At 43.6% G+C, this 25075-nt stretch overlaps 2 protein-coding genes and 1 long non-coding RNA gene across 4 annotated transcripts in view; 2 read left to right on the top strand and 1 right to left on the bottom strand.

Annotated features, from left to right (window-relative positions):
- The first annotated feature begins 600 nt into the window (after positions 1–600).
- On the top strand, positions 601–18106 carry TMEM70 (transmembrane protein 70). Its single transcript, XM_075583249.1, has 3 exons — positions 601–971; positions 3091–3202; positions 17644–18106. The coding sequence occupies exons 1-3, from the start codon at positions 726–728 to the stop codon at positions 18090–18092; spliced, it is 807 nt and encodes a 268-aa protein (XP_075439364.1). The 5' UTR covers positions 601–725; the 3' UTR covers positions 18093–18106.
- A 2231-nt stretch (positions 18107–20337) lies between these two features.
- LOC142483204 (uncharacterized) lies at positions 20338–23428 on the bottom strand. Its single transcript, XR_012797273.1, has 3 exons — positions 23238–23428; positions 22214–22277; positions 20338–21316 (listed from the first exon to the last, which is right to left on the bottom strand). It is a non-coding gene; the product is annotated as an uncharacterized LOC142483204 (long non-coding RNA).
- The window catches only part of LY96 (lymphocyte antigen 96), a 181581-nt gene continuing 178130 nt past the window's right edge, over positions 21625–25075 (top strand). Inside the window, exon 1 of one of the 2 annotated variants that reach the window (XM_075583259.1) lies at positions 21625–22117. In XM_075583259.1, coding sequence (XP_075439374.1) covers positions 22000–22117 — 118 coding nt within the window. In that variant the 5' untranslated portion in view covers positions 21625–21999. The remainder of the gene's footprint in view (positions 22118–25075) is intronic. The other variant, XM_075583267.1, reaches the window with a different exon arrangement.

The raw sequence follows: 25075 nt of genomic DNA, 5'->3' as shown, positions 1-25075 counted from the left end.
CAGAAAGTCTTATAGCTCAGAGGTAATGCTCCAGCCCATGAACAGAGTGGCCCAGGGTTTGATTCCTGGCTAGGATGTTTATTTTTTTTTTCCATTTTATTTTCTACTATTTGCACTCAACTGTGAATAGCCGTGCGACTATTTGCACTCAACTGTGAATATCCACTGCCCCCAGCCACAGGTAGGAGGGAACATGGAAATTAAAAAGATAGTGCACCGATAATCTTTATTGTGAACATTTATAAACACTTATTTAAAAAATAAATTAAATTAAAACACCGATGAACTAAAATAAATACTGATTTAACAAATAAATTAACACGGAAAAACAGAATCCCCAAGTGTTTATGATACAATAATACACTGAGCAACTTTAATGAGAACGTACAACTACATCTTGCTAAACCAAGAAACAGCTGCAAGTGTATTGTACATGAATACAAATAAAGACTCCTTCTCTCCATATAAACCAATGCATTTTCCTGGTAATGCATTGATTTGATCCAGGTGCATTGAGGTAGGAACCGATATTCCCGGATCGCCGTCCTCACACGGAAAGATTACACAATGCACAGTCCTCTCTGTCCGCGTGGTTATTGGCTCGTACAAACGCAGCCGTCCAATCAGTGACGACTGAAGCGGACAACGGTGGAAGGTGACATCTGCAGCGAAGTTTCCCTCGCGCAGGCCGATGCAGTGATCCGGGAGTTTACACACGGGCTGAGATGCTGCGCATTGCTGCGGCAAACTGCCGTTTCCCAGCTCTGGGCGGCAACGTCAAGTGGGCAAATGCACTGCGTGCCATGTGCCGCGGTTCTGCCGGCCCTCCCTGCACGCGGGCGGCCGTGCTCCCCGCTCTCATCTGCCGGACCAGCGCGCGCCTCTATGCAGCGAGTGACGTACCCCTGGGGAGGCTGACGTTTCAGGCGGCAGGAGGCTGCGCGCGGAGGATTCACGTGGCCCCCTCTCAGGTGCTGTAGGTTTGGGTTGGTCGCTGCTGCAGGAGGAAGCTGTGTATTGGGGTGTAAGGGGCTGGTGGGGGAGGGGGAAACCAACCCAACATGCTCAGGATGTGGAGGCAGAGATATTAACCTCCAAACCAGGGAGATATGAGGGATTGAGACAAAACCATTGTATTTTCATTAAAAAAAAGTACTGATTTTTAGGCTGGGGCCATAGTGCCTGCGTGGAAGTGTGCGCGGCCGTGACGTCACCCGCGTGAAGCTGGTGCCTTTTGTGGCCAGTGGAGATGCGCCGTGGGGGCGTGCCTAGGGGCGTCACGGAGCTGGTTCGCCCTCATTGGGCGAACCGCTCACGTTACCGGCCTGTCGCACCAAGAAATCAGTTTCAACTGATTTCTTGCGAAACGTGCACCCCCTCCTGCTTCCGCCTGCCGCATTGACGCGATCACTGCCTTAAGGCAGTATGATCGGCGTCTGCGGCACCATGGCCCCAGCCTCGTGTCATTGACCACTACCTCATTGATCTCAGGCGGGAAAAGTAAAACAAAAGATCGGTGACAGATCTGCTAATTCCATGGAGTCTCACTGATGTGCACAGGTTTGATGAGGATTTATTCATTCTCATGTAGCCGAGATTATCAAAGCGATCCAATGTTTTCTTTCTGCTTTCTCCCTGACAGAAGTCACCTCTCTCCAATTGGTGAGGTCACTTTTTTACCTGTCACTGACAATCCTTTCCAAGGCTCAGAAGCCATAACGTATGCAAATGTAAACACTTTTTTTTTGTTCTTCAGATGTTATTGATGTCTGTGGGCACTTGACCTTGGTAGTTTTTATAAGGTTAAATGTAAGGGGGTTGTTGGAATAGTGTCTTACTTTAGGGGCTTATTATATATCGTACAAACTCCCATCGAGTCGTACTGTGATTGGCTGTTTAAGCCCCTAAGCCCCATAATACAGTGGGCGCTCTTGCTGCGTCCGTGCGGCAGTTATAATTGGCTGTGGTTAGCCATCCATTGTATGCTGGGGCCGCGCGCGGCAGTGAGCATGGCGCCGGGCGATAGCGGGGAAGACTCAAAAAGTGTGTGTGCGCACACAATGTTAATAAATATATTTTATTCTTTAGCCCAACGTGTCCTTTTTAAAAAAATTTTTATTTTATTTTAAAAATATATAATAAATTACACACACAACTTGTCACCCCCGGCAGCACGGACCACCATACACACAGTGTGCGTCACGTGCAAGCGCGTTCGCCCGCACCTACTATAGAAAGCTCCTGAGAGTCACTGGTAAAAATCACAACAACTTAACCTCTTTGCCAGAGGGGCTACCAATACATTGCAAATAAACTCCTGGCATGCACGTGAAACCAAAGAAGTTAAACTTTATTTTATTTATAAAATGTTTTAGCAGGAAATAATACATTGACGGTTACCTCTCGTTTTCAAGCATGTCCTGGTACAGAGTATTTAATTTCATCTTCCAGTTGATGGATTGGTGAAATAACTGGCCTTTTGGAAATGCTGAATGAGCCAACAAAAAGATAAAGGATTCTCCAGAGACCTTTGTGCTGTGGTCCCCTGTGAAGCTGCTGTAGCTCTGCTGCTTATCAAACCCGCACACACTGGGAAGAGCAGGCAGCAGGGATGAGCCACACTCAGGACAGACGAAGCCAGCCCTAGCATTGGTGGCTCTCACACGTAAACAGCCACAGCAGGGCTCAGAAATGTGTCTTCCTGTTCCGTTAGATATTTGTATCACACACATTTTGTTGATGCATCAAGTTTTATTTCACAAAGTGCAATATATTTGTGTTTATTTAATGCAGTGGTGAAAGTGATAAAGGAAGGGTACAAAGGAAGTCCCTGAGGAAAGGCTGGATTGTTCTCCCCCTTTTGATATCTTGAAATAAATGGGTAGTGTGTGGTGTTTTTTTATTTTATTTTTTAGGGTGAAGCTACTCTAACACTGTGCAATACATTTGCCTGTTGAAAATATTTCAGGCTTTAGTCATCTGTCTATAAATGTTTGGTGTTTTATGTGTGATACTAAAGTTTTGCACAGCTGCCTATTTGGCACTTAAGGAACTTAACTGGGTTAACATGAATGTCTTTTTCTTCCCCAGGGCCTTCTCCCCTGTGTGACGTCTATTCGCTGCGCTAGCACTTCATCTGTTCCTTCAAACCCCAAAGATGGAAGATTGGTTTATACTGGGAATATGGCCAGGGCAGTGATTGGTATGTTATTAATGTCCAAATCTCTCTATCTATCTCAATCACAATCTAAAGAGGGGAAAAATTCACAAAAAACAATTTAATGATCAATAGCAATATAAAAATATATACATTTTTATAGAGGTGTCAGCATTAAAGGTAGAGAACAGTCTAGCCACCCCAAAAACATCACACCTAGAAGAAAGAGAACGCTCTGATGTCAAAGTATTTTTTTTAATCAAAATATTAATTCATACAAAAATATATAAATAAATCAATAGAGCAAGATCATATATACAAAAACAATTAACAAATAGACTGTGACATGATATCAATAGCAGTACGATGCTGTCATGATGTTTCACCTGTGGCATTTGATGATGGGGTTGGTTCCCCCGAAACATGCCAGCGCTTCAGTGCTATTGGTATGTCAGTCCATTTGTTTTTTTGTATGCAGGAGCTGGCTCTATTGTTTATCTTGTTTGTTTTTTCTTTTTTAATTAATTCATAATTTGATATACAAAAATACCTTTTTGATCTATAGCATTTATGCACTTGTGATATACAAACTCATATGGAAATAATCACTGATGGTACAAGGGTGAAGGTAAGTTGCAATGAAATGTACCTCTACTCGGGGTATCAACCTGCATGTAAGCAGGAGTGGCTTCCATCTGTCACTGCAGGGTTCCTCTCGGTAAGGGGTTGCTGGTTTCCCATACAGAGGTCTGTAGATGATATTGCGGTTCTCTCCCGGGAGACTCTCACACCAACAAGTTGAGCTTCCGAATGCCGATCACTTCTCCTCAGATTTCGTCCCACGTGTGCACTGTGCTTGCTTGCTTGCAATCAAGGGAGCGTCTGTTATATAGCTCCAAACAAACTGATCAAATGTCTCCCATTCAGTACACCAAATATAGGTAGTGGACGCTAAAGACATGTCTACTCAAACTGCCTGTGTGTTTCAAACTCTATACTAGGGGTGGGCAACTCCAGTCTTTGAGCCACAACAGGCAAGGTTAAGAATATCCCTGTGTGACGGTAAGGGGTAGCCGGCATTCATTAATAAAGGTCACGCCTGGCTGGCTGCCCCTAAAACCTTATAGCAAGGACTGAAGTCCTTGGGTCCGCTCTTGGGTCTAGTTGTGCGCCTTGATGTATTTACCTATATTTCTGTTCTGTTCCCATTTTACGGTCCCCTGCAGGAATGTAAGCTAGGGATGCCGGGTATAGTTGGGATCCCTGTGAGGAAATGGCTCCGTAACCCCTCTTTATTTTACCTTAGATTAAATGGCCTATCACTGGGGTGGGAGCCTGAGTCCTATGGGTTACTGTTTAAGACTTATAGTGTGTGGTACATGTTGTGTGAGACTGTAGTGACTAAATACAACACAGTGGTAATGAATTATAACAAGCTTTATATATTCATATAGATATAATTTGGGGTGTTACATATCTCATATGAATCAGTACGGTGACAATCGCAGAATCGCACCATACACATATACTTAAACAAACTATACAAACAGTGCGAACTCTGCGCAAACAATAACGGAGTTCGAGGGACAAAGTTGCCGGAGGTCCTGTAATTCTCCCTGACGTGCAGGCATGATTTGTGGGTCTGTGAGGTGAATTACACCGGGGCTCTCCAGTGTCCCCTAGAATCCTGGTTTTCGAGCCCAGGTATCCCAGACCCATTTCCCTCACAGGTATAAGGTTCCCCAAGGTCTATACTTTATTAAAGTATTTTTTATACTGTATGTATAAATGTCTATGCAGTCAGCCTGGGCCAGGATGTCTGTATAGACATTGAAGTTCAAAGGAGATAGGATGTCCAGAGGTGAGAGAACCGTTTGGTGAGCAGAGAAAGGCTAAGTGCCAGTTCCAGAGAACAGGGGGCGCCGCGCAGGGGCCCCTTTGTGACTGCCACACCTGGTGGAGCCGGCAATGGGTTAGCTGGGGGAAGATGCTGCTTGTAGGCGCATTTCCCATTGGCTAATTCATATTGCCCACTCGCCCGGTTTTTCAAGCTGGCTTGGCATGCCTCCTCTGACATCAGCAAGCTGATGAGCCCCCGTTCAATTGGCTGGTGGGAAAAGTTCCCGCGCTCGGCCGCTTGTCCCTGTTCCATATTATAAATAGGACACTGAAGACTATGTAAGGGACTTCCCAATCAGAGAGCACTCTCTCTCTGTCTCAGACTAATATGCAATCTTGGGACTTGGTCCAGTGAAGCGCCGGCAGGCTTTCCCAGGTGTTTTGCTTGCATTAGGCATTGAGGTGCCAGGGAAGCATAGCCTAGCTGAGGACTAGTTCTCTGGAACAATGTTACTTGCTCCAGGAACAGAATACCGTGTGTTCCTGGACGTTAAGCGGACAGGGTAAGTCTTTGCTGAAGCAGACACCAAGCACCTATTTGAGGCTAATTTTCACCCTCTGATCCCCAGTAAGTGTGTGTTTCGTCTGTATTTTGTATTTCATTTGTATGTACACGGGTTTACCCGAATAAACCTCATTTTATTCACTACCTTGTTTTGCCTAGTGAATGATTCCAGAAAGGTACAAAAGTTTTAAAAGTCCTGGTCTCCCGTGACACCCTGCTTCAGCTCGGGTGACTCAATAAAAATGATTGCCCCCCCCCCCCTTTAAAACCTAGCCTTTGGTGGCACTTGAGGAGTTGCCCACCCCTGCTCTATAAGCTTGTTCTTTGAGATTGCACATGCGTCCACTAGAATCTACAATATATACAGTCATGTGAAAAAGAAAGTACATCCTCTTTGAATTCCTTGGTTTTACATATCAGGACATAACAATAATCTTAGCAGGTCTTAAAACTGGGTGAATACAACCTCAGATGAACAACAACACATGACATATTACACTGTCATGATTTATTTAACAAAATTAAAGCCAAAATGGAGAAACCATGTGTGAAAAACTAAGTGTACCTTATGATTCAATAGCTTATAGAACCACCTTTAGCAGCAATAACTTGAAGTAATTGTTTTCTGTATGACTTTATCAGTCTCTCATATCGTTGTGGAAGAATTTTGGCCCACTCTTCTTTACAATGTTGCTTCAGTTCATTGAGGTTTGCGGGCATTTGTTTATGCACGGCTCTCTTGAGGTCCCGCCACAGCATTTCAATCGGGTTGAGGTCTGGACTGTGACTGGGCCATTGCAACACATTGATTCTTTTCTTTTTCAGCCATTCTGTTGTAGATTTGCTGGTGTGCTTGGGATCATTATTTTGTTGCATGACCCAATTTCGGCCAAGCTTTAGCTGTTGGACAGATAGCCTCACATTTGACTCTAGAATACGTTGGTATACAGTGGAGTTCATGGTCGACTCAATGACTGCAAGGTTCCCAGGTCCTGTGGCTGCAAAACAAGCCCAAATCATCACCTCTCCACCACCGTGCTTGACAGTTGGTATGAGGTGTTTGTGCTGATATGCTGTGTTTGGTTTTCGCCAAACGTGGCGCTGTGCATTATGGCCAAACATCTCCACTTTGTTCTCGTCTGTCCAAAGGACATTGTTCCAGAATTCTTGTGGTTTGTTCAGATGCAATTTTGCAAACCTAAGCCGTGGTACTATGTTCTTTTTAGAGAGAAGAGGCTTTCTCCTGGCAACCCTTCCAAACAAACCATACTTGTTCAGTCTTTTTCTAATTGTACTGTCATGAACTTTAACACTTAACATGCTAACTGAGGCCTGTAGAGTCTGAGATGTAACTCTTGGGTTTTTTTGCAATTTCTCTGAGCATTGCACGGTCTGACCTTGGGGTGAATTTGCTGGGACATCCACTCCTGGGAAGATTGGCAACTGTCTTGAATGTTTTCCACATTTGAATAATCTTTCTCACTGTAGAATGATGGACTTTAAATTGTTTGGAAATGGCCTTATAACCCTTCCCAGATTGATGGGCAGCAACATTTGCTTTTCTAAGATCATTGCTGATGTCTTTCCTCCTTGGCAATGTGTTAACACACACCTGAATGCTCCAGAGCAGCAAACTGCTAAAACTTCAGCTTTTATAGTGGTGGTCATACTTGCTGATGATCAATTAATCAAGGGCATTTGATTAGCAGCACCTGTCTGCTACTTTAACGTCTGAATTCCTATGGAAGCATTAAGGATGTACTTAGTTGTTCACACATAGCTTCCCCATTTTGGCTTTATTTTTGTTAAATAAATCATGACACAGTGTAATATGTCATGTATTGTTGTTCATCTGAGGTTGTATTTACCTAATTTAAAGACCTGCTAAGGAACAGATTGTTATTATGTCCTGATATGTAAAACAATGGAATTCAAAGAGGGTGTACTTTCTTTTTCACATGACGGTACTTATCTCTTAAAGTGACATACCTCAATGTTATAATATATCATTGACTAACAAGTTTCTATTGTTTTTACAATCACTACATAATCTCATATTTAAAAAAACAAACCATGAATTAATATAAAAATGTATTCTAGAAACACAAGTGTATGTTCAATATAACTAATACCACAGAAACCTTTAGGAACAGCTTAAAATGTATATTCTTATTAATACCATTGGGGTCTAGTAGTATTACCCAATATAGTACTAACCCATCTGTTAATTATTCTGTCTATGGATTGAAGTGAGCACTCCCAATAAAAAAAAAATGAATCTCCAGAGTATCATCTTTATTCATGTCATACAAAAAATGGTAAACTCTAAAACATAAAAGCAGAGGAACATGAGTCAGACCTCATTGTGATACATGGTACCTGGATTAGTGCCTCGGGCTAGACACATTCCTTGTATCTCTCAAAGTGTGACCATTGCATACACATTCAATGGTGGAGAATACACAATTAACAGTTTTATAAAATGTGACACAAGGTGTCATCTGTGCCCTAGCATGTCCATGTGATAAAGTTTATGTTGGTGAGAGAATCCCTACAGTTGCTGAGACAGAAGTCACTCCTGCTTGCATAGCGTTTGATACCCTAAATAGAGGAACTTTTCATTGTGACTTACCTTCACCCCCTGAACCATCAGTGTGTGATTTCTACTATGTGTTTCCATTGTATACTTTTAGTGGAGTCGATATTTTTAAATCGTTTACTAATGGAGCAATGTATCACCTTTTTTTGGGGGGGGGAAAGGGTGGTTGATGTATATGTAATATATATATATATATATATATCACAATACACTTAACACATGTAAATACTTATACAAATATACACATACTGATACAATCACACCTATATACACTTATACATGTACATGCATTTACACAAATAAGCACACACTTATACACCCACTATGCACTTGTGTATACATACACATGCTTACATATTTACATACCCTTCACTCATTGCCCTTGTCTCATTGCCTTCCACCTCCTATTGTCTCTCAGCACCTTCTGATTCTCTTTGCCATCCTGAAGATCCTTCTAATTTCTTCTCCGGTCCCTTCCTTCATTTCCTTTCCCCATCATCCGTCACGGCCTCATCACTTTTCCAAACCCTCCACTCTTCCCACCTTCTCTGACCCCTCCCACGTTCTCCTCTTTCCCCTGCCCCCTTAAAGAAAAACCCAGATTATTGGAAATGTACCAACTCCCTCATAGATGATGATTTTTTTTTTTTTTTTCTATTGATAAACTTATTGGCAATACTGTAAATAACAATGCTGCTGTCTCACACATCTATATGGGAGTTAATCAAATTTGAAGTTCTTTCTCCATTAAGTATTTTAAATGTAGCTTTAAAAAGGCGTGAAAATCATGAAAGCATATTTAACCAAATTAAACTTGTTTATATTAATGTTCATCATTACCAGTAGAAGAGAAAATACTAGTTGGGTTACAAAATGCCACGTCTGTTTCACATGCATAAGGCTAAAGGGGCATTTGTGAGATCAAAGAGCAAGGTGGGCAGAGGCTGTTGAAACCCCAGCTTCCCCTCATTTTCTTCAAAGAAAATAAATAAGCAGAAGTGTATGTCTCTATTAAATGTTGACAGGAAAATGTACTAGTAATCCTGAAATCTCAAGCTCTGTTTCCAATTTCTATAAATCATTGTATACCTCTGAAATGTAATGTTCAAAATTGGGCAGTAATTACAATCTTGTGTGTAATATGACCGGTTTGGCCAATTATCACCATAACTTCTCATTTTGACTGCAGAAATGATCAATATCTATTTAAAACGATAGAAATATTAATGGAATTGTGATATTAAATAGAGAGAGCGAGCTTGTGGACACCGCATTGACCTATTAAAGGATTTAAAAGCTGTTTCTAATGCTGTCAACCGTCAGCGCTTTTGGATTACATGTGAACGACTTGCCCTTGGAAAGTGTGACACGCATGTAATATTCCAGTTAAAGATGTCTGCTTAAAATATCAGAATATGTATAAATGTCAATTTGAGAACATTATTTTTAGCTTTATTTAAGTTATCTTTATGGATATAGTGAGATGTATCTACGGTCAGTGTCCCGTTATCTAAAGCAGAGTGTATTGCTAGATTTGTCTACCGATGGTCTTACCTGTGTCTAATTCTGTGTAAAAATATGGGATGCTCAGATTTAGATGGAAAGATGTAACCGGAAAGCTGAATGTCCTAATTAGCTCTTGTGAAAATGGTGAACTAAATGTTATTGATTTTTAAATCTCTCAATAATACATAAAAGCACGAATTTAAATTTGGTTTAGGGTAACATGCTATTATTCAAGAACTTGGGTTTTTATTGAGTTGTGATTTTTCTAGAATAAAGTTGCCAAATGAATGATTGAATTTCCACAAGCAGATGGTATCCGTTTGGAAACAGTTATACTCATAAAACTCCAAAAATATATATATATTTTTTAATTTAATAACGTGATATATATATATATATATATATATATATATATATATATATATATATATATATATATATATATATATATATATATATATATATATATATATATATATATACAGTGCTTGACAAATCACCCAAAAATCTACTCGCCGAACCAAAAAATCTACTCGCCACCTAGTCCCGCCCCTAGTCCCGCCCCCAACCCCGCCTCTAGTCCCGCCCCCAGCCACGCATTTTAAAAAAAGCCATAAATTAAATAAATTGAATAAATTCCTAGTAAGAACATTCGTTTTTGATATTAGTTTATTTATTGTATTACATTATACTACAATTAGTCCTTGGTGTGTGTGTGTGTGTGTGTGTGTGTGTATAAATGTCAAATCTAGAAAAAAAAAGCCAGATGTGGATGACTAGTTTCCTGCACCCCTTAACTAGTGTCTGGATGCCCCCGCTTCACAATATTTAAAGCAGCAATCCCGTCTGGGATCTTACCTGATCCGCAGACCCTCAAAGTCCAGGTACCCTCATTCCCGCAATGTTATACATTGGAGGGGAGGTGTTCGTTACCTGTCTTCTGGGTTAGGGGGGGTTCGATGTCTTCCGTGTGAAGCTTGAGTCAGATCTGGAAGTAAGCAGTATAGGTTATTTCAGTGTAGTATAGGGCAGTTAAGATATCCAGATCCATAGTGTGAGAGTGTGTGGGGGAGAGAGCGAGAGTGTGTGGGGGAGAGAGAGAGTGGGAGAGAGAGAGAGTGGGAGAGAGAGAGAGTGGGAGAGAGAGAGAGTGGGAGAGAGAGAGAGTGGGAGAGAGAGAGAGTGGGAGAGAGAGAGAGAGTGGGAGAGAGAGAGAGAGAGTGGGAGAGAGAGAGAGAGAGTGGGAGAGAGAGAGAGAGAGTGGGAGAGAGAGAGAGAGAGTGGGAGAGAGAGAGAGAGAGTGGGAGAGAGAGAGAGAGAGTGGGAGAGAGAGAGAGAGAGTGGGAGAGAGAGAGAGAGAGTGGGAGAGAGAGAGAGAGAGTGGGAGAGAGAGAGAGAGAGTGGGAGAGAGAGAGAGAGAGTGGGAGAGAGAGAGAGAGAGAGAGTGGGAGAGAGAGAGAGAGAGAGTGGGAGAGAGAGAGAGAGAGAGTGGGAGAGAGAGAGAGAGAGAGTGGGAGAGAGAGAGAGAGAGAGTGGGAGAGAGAGAGAGAGAGAGTGGGAGAGAGAGAGAGAGAGTGGGAGAGAGAGAGAGAGAGTGGGAGAGAGAGAGAGAGAGTGGGAGAGAGAGAGAGAGAGTGGGAGAGAGAGAGAGAGAGTGGGAGAGAGAGAGAGAGAGAGTGGGAGAGAGAGAGAGAGAGTGGGAGAGAGAGAGAGAGAGTGGGAGAGAGAGAGAGAGTGGGAGAGAGAGAGAGAGAGAGTGGGAGAGAGAGAGAGAGAGTGGGAGAGAGAGAGAGAGAGTGGGAGAGAGAGAGAGAGAGTGGGAGAGACAGAGAGAGAGTGGGAGAGACAGAGAGAGAGTGGGAGAGACAGAGAGAGAGTGGGAGAGACAGAGAGAGAGTGGGAGAGACAGAGAGAGAGTGGGAGAGACAGAGAGAGAGTGGGAGAGACAGAGAGAGAGTGGGAGAGACAGAGAGAGAGTGGGAGAGACAGAGAGAGAGTGGGAGAGACAGAGAGAGAGTGGGAGAGACAGAGAGAGAGTGGGAGAGACAGAGAGAGAGTGGGAGAGACAGAGAGAGAGTGGGAGAGACAGAGAGAGAGTGGGAGAGACAGAGAGAGAGTGGGAGAGACAGAGAGAGAGTGGGAGAGACAGAGAGAGAGTGGGAGAGACAGAGAGAGAGTGGGAGAGACAGAGAGAGAGTGGGAGAGACAGAGAGAGAGTGGGAGAGACAGAGAGAGAGTGGGAGAGACAGAGAGAGAGTGGGAGAGACAGAGAGAGAGTGGGAGAGACAGAGAGAGAGTGGGAGAGACAGAGAGAGAGTGGGAGAGACAGAGAGAGAGTGGGAGAGACAGAGAGAGAGTGGGAGAGACAGAGAGAGAGTGGGAGAGACAGAGAGAGAGTGGGAGAGACAGAGAGAGAGTGGGAGAGACAGAGAGAGAGTGGGAGAGACAGAGAGAGAGTGGGAGAGACAGAGAGAGAGTGGGAGAGACAGAGAGAGAGTGGGAGAGACAGAGAGAGAGTGGGAGAGACAGAGAGAGAGTGGGAGAGACAGAGAGAGAGTGGGAGAGACAGAGAGAGAGTGGGAGAGACAGAGAGAGAGTGGGAGAGACAGAGAGAGAGTGGGAGAGACAGAGAGAGAGTGGGAGAGACAGAGAGAGAGTGGGAGAGACAGAGAGAGAGTGGGAGAGACAGAGAGAGAGTGGGAGAGACAGAGAGAGAGTGGGAGAGACAGAGAGAGAGTGGGAGAGACAGAGAGAGAGTGGGAGAGACAGAGAGAGAGTGGGAGAGACAGAGAGAGAGTGGGAGAGACAGAGAGAGAGTGGGAGAGACAGAGAGAGAGTGGGAGAGACAGAGAGAGAGTGGGAGAGACAGAGAGAGAGTGGGAGAGAGAGAGAGACAGACAGAGAGAGACACACACAGAAAAAGAGAGAGACACACACAGAAAAAGAGAGAGACACACACAGAAAAAGAGAGAGACACACACAGAAAAAGAGAGAGACACACACAGAAAAAGAGAGAGACACACACAGAAAAAGAGAGAGACACACACAGAAAAAGAGAGAGACACACACAGAAAAAGAGAGAGACACACACAGAAAAAGAGAGAGACACACACAGAAAAAGAGAGAGACACACACAGAAAAAGAGAGAGACACACACAGAAAAAGAGAGAGACACACACAGAAAAAGAGAGAGACACACACAGAAAAAGAGAGAGACACACACAGAAAAAGAGAGAGACACACACAGAAAAAGAGAGAGACACACACAGAAAAAGAGAGAGACACACACAGAAAAAGAGAGAGACACACACAGAAAAAGAGAGAGACACACACAGAAAAAGAGAGAGACACACACAGAAAAAGAGAGAGACACACACAGAAAAAGAGAGAGACACACACAGAAAAAGAGAGAGACACACACAGAAAAAGAGAGAGACACACACAGAAAAAGAGAGAGACACACACAGAAAAAGAGAGAGACACACACAGAAAAAGAGAGAGACACACACAGAAAAAGAGAGAGACACACACAGAAAAAGAGAGAGACACACACAGAAAAAGAGAGAGACACACACAGAAAAAGAGAGAGACACACAGAACACACACAGAAAAAGAGAGAGACACACAGAACACACACAGAGAGAATGAGAGACACACAGAACACACACAGAGAGAATGAGAGACACACAGAACACACACAGAGAGAATGAGAGACACACAGAACACACACAGAGAGAATGAGAGACACACAGAACACACACAGAGAGAATGAGAGACACACAGAACACACACAGAGAGAATGAGAGACACACAGAACACACACAGAGAGAATGAGAGACACACAGAACACACACAGAGAGAATGAGAGACACACAGAACACACACAGAGAGAATGAGAGACACACAGAACACACACAGAGAGAATGAGAGACACACAGAACACACACAGAGAGAATGAGAGACACACAGAACACACACAGAGAGAATGAGAGACACACAGAACACACACAGAGAGAATGAGAGACACACAGAACACACACAGAGAGAATGAGAGACACACAGAACACACACAGAGAGAATGAGAGACACACAGAACACACACAGAGAGAATGAGAGACACACAGAACACACACAGAGAGAATGAGAGACACACAGAACACACACAGAGAGAATGAGAGACACACAGAACACACACAGAGAGAATGAGAGACACACAGAACACACACAGAGAGAATGAGAGACACACAGAACACACACAGAGAGAATGAGAGACACACAGAACACACACAGAGAGAATGAGAGACACACAGAACACACACAGAGAGAATGAGAGACACACAGAACACACACAGAGAGAATGAGAGACACACAGAACACACACAGAGAGAATGAGAGACACACAGAACACACACAGAGAGAATGAGAGACACAGAACACACACACAGAGAATGAGAGACACAGAACACACACACAGAGAATGAGAGACACAGAACACACACACAGAGAATGAGAGACACAGAACACACACACAGAGAATGAGAGACACAGAACACACACACAGAGAATGAGAGACACAGAACACACACAGAGAGAATGAGAGACACAGAACACACACAGAGAGAATGAGAGACACAGAACACACACAGAGAGAATGAGAGACACAGAACACACACAGAGAGAATGAGAGACACAGAACACACACAGAGAGAATGAGAGACACAGAACACACACAGAGAGAATGAGAGACACAGAACACACACAGAGAGAATGAGAGACACAGAACACACACAGAGAGAATGAGAGACACAGAACACACACAGAGAGAATGAGAGACACAGAACACACACAGAGAGAATGAGAGACACAGAACACACACAGAGAGAATGAGAGACACAGAACACACACAGAGAGAATGAGAGACAAAGACAGAGAGAGGGCGAGGGTGACACAGGGAGAGGGTGACACTCACAGACACACACTCACTCTCACAGACACGCAGAGACACACTCACGCAGACACTCACGCAGAAGACTCACAGACACACACTCAGAGACACTCACTCACACACACAGACACACACACACACAGACAGGCACACAGACAGGCACACACACAGACACACAGACAGGCACACACAGACACACAGACACACACACACAGACACACAGACAGGCACACAGGCACACTCACAGACACACAGGCACACTGACAGACACACACAGGCACACAGGCACACTCACAGACACACAGGCACACAGACAGACACACTGACACACAGGCACACTCACAGACACACAGGCACACTCACAGACACACAGGCACACTGACAGACACACAGGCACACTGACAGACACACAGGCACACTGACAGACACACAGGCACACTCACAGACACACAGGCACACTCACAGACACACAGGCACACTGACAGGCACACTCACAGACACACAGGCACACTCACAGACACACAGGCACACTGACAGACACACAGGCACACTGACAGACACACAGGCACACGCACACTCACAGACACACAGGCACACTCACAGGCACACAGGCACACTCACAGACACACAGGCACACTCACACACTCACAGACACTCAGTCTGTCACTCACACACTCACCGGGTCACACGTGGCAGCAGTGGGCCCTCTCCAAGACATGGGACACACAGCGCAGCGTGGGCCTCAGCAGCAGCAGCAGCAGGTCCCCCCAGGTTCCCCCCCCCCCCCCCCCCGAAGCGGCCGACGCCGCAGCACACTCCCCGGACACCCCCGGGCAGCAAGCGAGGATCGGGGGCAGGTGACTAGGGGGAGATCATGGGCAGGAGGCGGACTGGCGCAGGAGGCGCGCACAGGGGAAGCTGGGTTGGCACTTCCCCCTCCGTCCCACGTGGGGAGCGGAGGGTGCGGGGGGGCTGGATCGCGCACTTGTTTTGGGCTTCCCCCTCCGTCCCACGTGGGGAGCGGAGGGTGCGGGGGGGCTGGATCACGCGCTTGTTTTGGGCTTCCCCCTCCGTCCCACTTGGGGAGCGGAGGGGGGGGGGCTGGGTTGCGCGCGGGGCTTGGTTTGGGCTTCCCCCTCCGTCCCACGTGGGAAGTGGGGGGGGGGAGGGATGCGGGTGATTCTGGGTTGCTGGGGGGAACAGGCAGCGCAAATGGCAGGACACTCTGCTTGCCCTGTGCACGCGCGCCGGGACCACAGGATTTGCCGCCATTTTTTTTAACTTTTTTTTAACCCAATCAGGGAGGGGGATTATTTATTTATTTAAAAAAAAAAAAAAAAAAAAAAAATTGGCAGGAGCAGGGGATTTCATTGAGCTGCAGCACGGGTCGCCAGCTGCCTAAATCCACTCGCAACGGGCGACAGGTTATCATTATTTGTCGAGCACTGTATATATATATATATATATATATATATATATATATATATATATATATATTTTTTAATGTTTTGCAGATATGGTAGTAACTAGTCCTTTATTTAATTACAATGATTTTACAAGTGTATAATTTCTCCCAATTACAATGTTTTCTATATAGTCCATACCAGTATTCATGCCTCATTACTGTGCCTTCTCACCTTTCATTTAACAGCTTTTCCTAGCAATCTGTTCCTAAAGTTCTAACATGGAAGGTGCACTTCTACTGGGTTCTAAATGCAATAACTCTTCTATCCCTTCAGTGTTAATAGTTGTATAGAGCAGGGGTGCTCAACTCCAGTCCTTAAGCCCTCCAAACAGGTCAGGGTTTCATGATATTCCAGCTTCAGCACAGGGGGCTCAATCAGACCTTGCTTCAGCACAGATGTCTTTGACTGAGCCACCTGAGCTGAAGCTGGGTTATCCACTGAAACAGCCCTCACTAAAATAACTAATGACCTACATGCTGCCAAAGACGGAGGTCATTACACTCTGCTCAATACTCGACCTCTCTGCAGCGTTTGATACTGTGGCCCACCCTCTTCTCCTTCACATTCTCCATTTCTCTCGACCTCTACCTTTTCTCTTTACACACTCGCTCTCTTTAGGTGACCTAATCACATTTGCAATATTACAAAGATATGCCATTTCCTCTGTTGCTTGACTGTGTAAACTGACACAGACCCTCAATCTCTCCCGTCTCGACTACTATAACCTACTACTGTCTGACCTTCCTGCCTCTCGCATGTTTCCCTTACAATCTATCCTAAAGGCTGCTGCCAGAAAAGCACTACTCTTTCCTAAATCTGTCTCGGCGTCTTCCCTGCTGAAATCCCTCTCCTGGCTTCCTATCAAATCCCGTATCACAAACTCAATTCGCCTCCTCACTTTTTTAAGGCTTTACACTCTTCTGCCCCTCCTTACATCTCAGGCCTTAGTTTCTCGCTATACATAATCCTGATTCTTGTGTTCTGCTCAAGGATGTCTTCTGTCTGCCCCTTTTTTTGTCTAAAGCACTCTCCCGTCTTAAACCCTTCTCACTGACTGCCTCACACCTCTGGAATGCCCTTCCCCCTCAATATCCGACCAACACCCTCTCCACTTTTAAGGCCCATCTTTAAACCCACCTCCTTAACGAAGCATACGTGTAGCTCCATGGCTGATACTATACACCTCCATATATCGACCGTGGCTCCTTGCCAATGCACTTATCAGAACACTTTACTACTGTCTCTGTACGTGCCTCTGCCTACTTGCCAATTAGATTGTAAGCTCTTCGGGCAGGGACTTTTCCTAAATGTTACTTTTATATCTGAAGCACTTCTTCCCTTTATTTGTATTTATTTTATATGATTGTCATTTGTAATACTGCTGTGAAGCGCCATGTACATTAATGGTGCTATATAAATAAAGATATACATACATTCTGTAACCCTGACCTGTTGGGGGAGGGGGGAGAGAGAGGGGGACTTGAGGGCTGCAGCTGAGCACCCCTGCTATAGAGTGATAGTTGTAATAAGTCAATTATTATCTATTTATTTTTCCTCTCCACGCAGGTGTGAAGTTCTTCTCCTATTCTACCAGTATGTTCAGCCTCTGCATGCTGCCCTACGTTATGCTCAAGTCTGGGATTGGAGGGGACAGCCTTGCTTTGAAGGTCGCATTTAGTGGCATTGTTGGCTTCTTCACCTTTATCACACCAGTTATCCTGCATCTGATTACAAGGGGCTATGTGCTACGCTTATATCATAACGAAGAAACGGACACTTATACAGCGGTTACTTGTAATGTCTTTCTTGCTGAGAAAAGAACTATATTCTGTCAGAATGACGTTAACATCCCAGGAGTCAGCAAGATGTTCACAACATTTTATGCCCAAAACAAATCAATGCTTGTAAATCCAATGCTTTTTGCAAACCCTCAGGACTATAGCCACCTTATGGGCTATGATAAGCCTTTTATGTTTGATCCTGAAGAACTTAATCAGTCCTCGGAGGATAAATAAAAGATTAGACTTGACATTGTGGCAATATTTATTTTTGTTCGATGTATTCCTATATAATTATATTACACAGTAGTTATTTTTGCTCTTATAGGGAATTCTTCTTTCATTCCCTATAATTGCAAACCTATATTATCCATAAAACATTTATAATGTGTACAAATATATAGTGCTGTATACTATTCCTAGGAACCCATGTATATCAAGATTCTTTGTGACTTCCTGGATGATTTGCTAGTCTGTTGTTGGAGATATTTTGTTGGGATGACTGCTCCTGAGTAGAGTGACGGTGGTCTTGAACTTTCTCCCCTGTCTGACAGGGGATTGGTGGAGCCCCAAATCTTTACAAATGGTAATGTAACCATTCTAGACGAGCATCAATGACTGCTTTTTCTGTGGTCCTCAGAAATTTATTTTGATCCAGGTATGATGTGTTTCCATACACCTGTATGGCTAAGACCAAACTCAAAGTTTCTGATCTTTATATAGGGTGGGGCCTCCCAAACATTCCCCTGAAGATCTATCAAATTATTTAAACACCTGGTTCTAATTATCCCCATTCATTTAGCTGATAAAACCAGGGGTTCACTTTTGAACATTACCCCAACTCTTAATTACTCATTGTCTAATTCATATTTAATTTTGTTTAAAAATACATGGAATCGGTTAATCTAAATCCTATTGGATATTTAAGAAAACACCTGTTTTTGATTCAAGAAGGTTATCATGGAAAAACGATGGAATTTCCCCGAATATCATTGCGGTTTACAAACATGTATGTATGTATTCCAGAGACGGGGCACTCGCATGATATTAGATGTAGATCTTCCAGGATGCATACCGTCTAAGTGCCTGCAAAGCAGCACAAAGATGAAGAAAAATGAGACAGACACTCTAATGCCTATATGGTGACATTTATTCTCAAAATTTTAGCTACAAATGGTGCTCTTAATAAAGGCTTCGTTGGTAACCGAAACGTAGGGAATACATTTCTCCATATGTGCATTGTAGGGCCCATCCTGTTTTTCTTTATATATGCATGTATATATTTTACATTTTAAGCAGCAATCCCACTGTCAGGGCCCATTGCCTCTACCAGCATGGCCAACATCTGAGGTTGCTTTGCCTCTTCCAAGATGGAGGAAACCAGGAAGTGACCACACTTCATCCGCAACCGAAATATCTGTGAAGATCTCTTGCGCTCATCTCTAGGTGGAGACTAATTGGCTGCACCTGGGCTAGGCCTTTTATAGGGAAGTCATTTACTCTCAGCCAGTGCCTGTGCGAGGTGTCTATTCCTTGTGTTCCTGGACTCGCTGTTTAGTATCCTGCTTGTGCTTTGTCGGGCCCGAAAATTTGCTTGCCCTTGGATTTTGTTTGCCTATCTCCTGGCCTGATCTTGGAACCGTGACCCTGACTACGCTGCTGAACCCGTCCCAACCTCAGCCTGTGACTCGGATATTCTCCTAATCAAGACTCTTGCCCCATGACCTGTAATCAGTTCTCATATCCTGCCTCAACCCTGCGGGTTGACCTGGTTAGAGACGAGCACCGTCACTGAGAAGCATATGTGCTTAACTCGTGTATTGTTGGTATCTTGGCCCTGAGCAGTTCCTGGCTCTTTCAATAATCTTTTTTTAAAGATATAACCTTCCCAGCCTGCCTCAGAGGGAGTGTACATCAATGTCTATATTATTGGCAACTAAGAAGACGTTACCTTTATTCAGAGTGCTGGATTCCTGTGGCCGGGTGGTGAGGTAGCAAAAATGGAAATGATGGGCGCCAGGAACATTTGTAGTACAAACACTTTATTTGTCCTACCCTGTTACTAGGGCTCTTCTCATTCACACATAGTACATTTTAAGTTTTATCCCTAGACACCCGCTCTTAATTCACTGAGGAGGTGCGGACACTCGGGTGAGTTCCCTTAATGGACCCGTCCCCGTTCTGCATAACGTCCGTTACGGTCTGTCACTATGGGCCCCTTCTTGGGCCCTGGCCGACTCAATATAGTTAGGGGATCTTCACTCTATTCCTGTCTCTGAACTGCCACTACCAGACAGACTAGGATTTGAGGCATATGGGCATCTACCTGTAGAGCTGATCCTTTTGGCACCTGGGGCACTCCTAGGGACATCTGTGGCGTGCCAGCAAACTCTTCTGTGAACAATTGGTTTCACCTTGGCCATATCTCGGGACCTTATCTGAAGGCACACTGTCCCTATCTAGTACATAATAAATAGGGACTGGTCTATATACACTCAGGGACATACGCATTGACTATTTACACAGAGGCTTCTCTTCTCCAGGAGCCTCTATAGAACTTTCTCCTTAACATATATGCTCCCTGTGATGTCCTTTTCACCAGGTAACACAGGGCAGGGCTTAGCATCTCTTGACTCACTGTGCAATGTGGAAAGTATCACTTTCTATGTGGGGCTGCACCATTAACCCCTACAAGGCCATGGTAATCCCATAGGTGGGGGGTGTTACAAAGAAAAAATGGAAATAATTGTTTTTTTAATCTCTAGCATCGGTTGGTAATCTTTAGACTGCACTGGACTCTAGGGAGAGCTCCATTTTTAATGTAATGAACCAGGAGTTCCTTTGGAGATGACACACGACCCCTTGGTTCTTTAGACCCAAGCCGTTTTGTCCACTGACCAGTTTTTGAACGGGATCGAGTTGTAAAGCAGTTTTTAAGGGTTAGGTCTGTCCTTCAGCTCAAATACTTTTCCATCCAGACTTCCCAAGTATTCTGATCTCTTTCTATGTAGTTTTCATGGGGTTTAGGCTTAAAAGTATTGCTTGATCTTGGGAGGTGTACACAGCACTTACATTTGCTTCTTGAAACCTGGTTATGGTTCTAAGGTTCAGTAAAGAATTGGGTCGATCTTCCTGGGACAATTTACCCAAGTCTCTCAAAACTGCCTCCTGTCAATGTTCTTTTTAGACTTTGGCGGTTTCCTACTTTAAACATGTAACTGGAACTTGTAATATTATCAATGTATTATTTTGTGCCCAGGACATACATAAAAAAGACAAAGCAACTCTTAAAGCTGCAGTTCAAGCTCCCGGTTTTTTTTTTTTTTGTTTGTTTTTTTAGTTTTTTGTTTTTACTTCAATAGTTTCATGTGGGTAATCTCTACTTACCTAAAGAACTGCATAGCTGCCGGTCAATTCGTTCTCAGTCTATTGATCGGCGAAGTTTGGCGACATCTTTAGATCTGGGGAATGTAAATAGTTGCTATAGGAACAAACATGCTTGTAAAAATAGAATACAGTACCAGAAAATTGGTCTTTCAAAGTTGTTGTTTTTTTAAACAGAAAATGCTAAAAGTATTTTTTCTTACTACAGAACTGATTTATTAAAAAAAAAAAAAAAACACATGCAGCTTTTAATGTATTTGTCAAATATTTGATAAAGTATAAGGAGCCCATATAAAACACATTTCTCTCAGAGCGCCATTCCAAAAGTCTTCTAATTTTGTCTTTGATAATACATTTCCCACATCAGTCTATACACCTGTAGGATATCACTTTAAGATCTGTCCTAAGCAACCTCTGCAACAGCACTGTTTGACCAATCACACATTTTATGCACAGTGTTCTGTAACCTGACACTTAAAATGTCATGAAATATTAAACTGCAAACAAAGGGAGTGTTCTGAACTTGAAAGTGGAAGTGTTCTTCCTGTTGTTACAGAACTATACAGAAGGTACATTTTGTAATGCCTAGGCCCGATCCTCGCAGAGTGTCCGCAACACTATTACTAATCACTCATTTTATGCAAATGATGCTCCAAAATCAGAATACTAAAAAGTAACCCAAAGGAATCTTTTGAAATTGAAAGCAGAACTTGAGAACTAGTGTTCCTTCTTCCTGTTTTTACAGAATGTACATTTTGTAATGCCCGTTATGTTTCACGTTGTTATCTTATCTCTGCTTGGTTTTGCGTCTCTTGTGACCGTTAAAGAGCATTTAATCTGCAAGTCAACAAGCTTGGAACTCTGGTCTAAACTGTGTGGTAAGTGACAAAGCATTTTCTACAATGTTTAAAATGTGTCTCAACTGCATTCCGGCTTCCAGTATGATTTGCTACAGGCTAATACTTTTTTCATACCTTTTTGAATTTTCTTCACCAGGGAAGGAGTTAAACACCATAGCACCAGATTAAGCGAGGAAACCTAAAATAGAAAAATAAATAAATGTGTTTTTTTTTTTAATGTTTTAAAGGGAACAATTGTCAAAAAACATTAAAAAAGAGCACAATACACACTGTTGTACAAATATGCCCTGACTGACAATACAATTTCCACCGAAAGTACATATTGCTTATATTAATGAGAAATTGTAATTTATTAATGTATGTTATTGTTTTTGTAAGGTTACAGTAGTTAACTATTAGCAGCACAATTGGCTATTAGAGTATAATTCCCAGTAGATGAAATGCCATACAAAGTAATGGCACTGTTCTTCAATTCAATACATTTTAAACACTGGGGCCAAGCTCTTCAGACCTTCTTTTAGTAGGGTCTATACAACACTGAGGGGAAAGGAGGAAGTCTTATAAACAAAAAGGTTTTATGTACCTTTATAAATAAAAAGGTTGTGGTAATTATTGTCCTCACCTCTTATATTATTCTGCATGGCTGACATATCTTAATCTTAAAGCTGCAATTCCCCCAAACGTACTGCCACTGGTTCATTTTAGCCCTTTAATCCTTTGGGTGCCCCAGGATATAGTCACTATGTCATGGGAACTGGCACTCTGGGTGCCCCTGGACGTAGTGACTATGTCGTGACTAATGCAGGTTGTGACTGTCCAGTAGTGAAACAGAGGACTCCTCCTCTTCTGTTTCCAGCAAAATGGCCCCCACGGTCACGTGACTGCACTGTGCCGGAGGTGCAGCGGCCGCTCTGGCACTCCAGTGTTAAATAGGTCCCTTAGAAGCTGTACTCCATGCTACTGATTAAAAAAATAATAATAACGTGTGTGTATGTATGTATGTGTGTACTCCATGCTACTGATTAAAAATAATAATAACGTGTGTGTATGTATGTATGTGTGTATGTATGTCTCACTGCTTCCCCCTCCCCCCTCTGCGAGATCTTGCTAAAGTCTCAGGTGTCATGGTGCTTAATACCTGTGAGTGTCCAGGAGAGATGAGCATCCGTGATGACCAGGGGAAACAGGACAGGCTTTTCCTGGTTGACTCAGGGTTCCTTCTCCGGTGTCAGCACCTCCATTCACAGCAGACTTGACTACAGTCCCCACGGAGGAAGTCATACTTCATAACCCTACCCAATAGACTTTAACTTAGACAGGGGGATATAAAACAGGGGGGCCTATGCAGAGAGCAGCGGTAAGGTGAATAGCGGCATTTTTTGGAGAAAAATGTCTGTAGAAAGGCAGGTACTGGCGAGTTTTAAAAAGAGCGCCATTTTTTTTTTTTTTTTTTTTGAAACACGATGCACGTCTGGCGAGAACCTAAATCTCTCCAGTTGTAAAAATGTCCCTATTCAGAAAGGCGCGATCGCCATCTAGTGGCTGTTCGCGCCAATAACATGGAGAGAAATTCTACAATTACCTCCGCCAAAAAAAGTTGGCAGGAAGCTGGAGCGAGAGGGAAAATACGCGCTTTTTTTCAAACATGTTTCACCAGCGCACATCTCGCCGGTTGCAACTCTCCATATGCAGACAGGATTTTAAATGCAGTTTTCGGACCTTTCTGCATATGGAGATAAAATCACACCAATAAAAGTTCAATTTATTAACATCTCCAATTATTTCCAGCGCTGCTCTCTGCATGAGGCCCAGGATCCTTTATTGCATCCACTGCAGATGTAATTACTGTGAATACATTTCTCAGCATGGATCTCAGGGCTCTGGATGGTATCTGGCGTCTTCTCAATTGAGGCCTTTGCAATCTGGTAGATCTATTCACCTCAACCCTTTTAAGGGGCTGGTAGCACGACTCACTCCCAGCGGGGAGGGTATCAGACTCCGCTCCAACTGATAATGGAATGGCTCCTTTCCAGTACAGAGGAGGGCACAAGGTCTGCTCCAATTGGCTGCACACAGACCCAGTTCACCTCCACCCTGTCACTCAGAGAGGCTGCCTGGGGGAGGGGGCAAACCCCACAAGATATCCTGCCACTGCCTGTAGCTACTAGGACGTGCGTGACGGGGCAGAAAGTATAACCTGGCCCAGCCATGGCTACGTGTGTGTATATAGTATATAGAATTGGGTCCGGATACAAGTTTTGTTGTTTCGGCTGTGTACCAAAATAAATTCAAGTTGCAGTTAAATAATGAATATGGGCTTACAGTGCAGTGTATCAGTTTTCATTTGAGGGTATTCACATCCAAATTGGAGAAAGGGTTTAGGAATTACATCTCTTTAATATGTAGCCCCCTCCTTTTTCAAGGGACCAAAAGTAATTGGACAGGTAAAAGGGCTGGAGTTGATTCCAGGTGTGGACTTTGCATTTAGAAGCTGTTGCTGTGAACCCACAACATGCAGTCAAAGGAGCTCTAAATGAAAGTGAAATAGGACATCCTTAGCCTGCAAAAAAAAAAATCCATCAGAGAGATAGCAGGAACATTAGGAGTGGCCAAATCAACAGTTTGGTACATTCTGAGAAAAAAAAGAACGCACTGGTGAGCTCTGCAACACAAAAAGGCCTGGACGTCCACGGAAGACAACAGTGGTGGATGATCGTAGGATCCTTTCCATGGTAAAGAAAAACCCCTTCACAATATCCAGCCAAGTGAAGAACACTCTCTAGGAGGTAGGCATATCCTTATCCAAGTCTACCATAAAGAGAAGACTTCACGAGTGCAAATACAAAGGGTTCACCACAAGGTGCAAACCATTCATAAGCCTCAAGAATAGAAAGGCCAGATTAGACTTTGCCAAACGATATTGAAATATCCAGCCCAGTTCTGGAACAGCTTTCTTTGGAAAGAGGAAACTAAGAT

This window comes from Ascaphus truei, chromosome 2, assembly GCF_040206685.1.
Source record: "Ascaphus truei isolate aAscTru1 chromosome 2, aAscTru1.hap1, whole genome shotgun sequence".
Classification (NCBI taxonomy): domain Eukaryota; kingdom Metazoa; phylum Chordata; class Amphibia; order Anura; family Ascaphidae; genus Ascaphus; species Ascaphus truei.
This window is presented reverse-complemented; position numbering and strand designations above follow the sequence as displayed.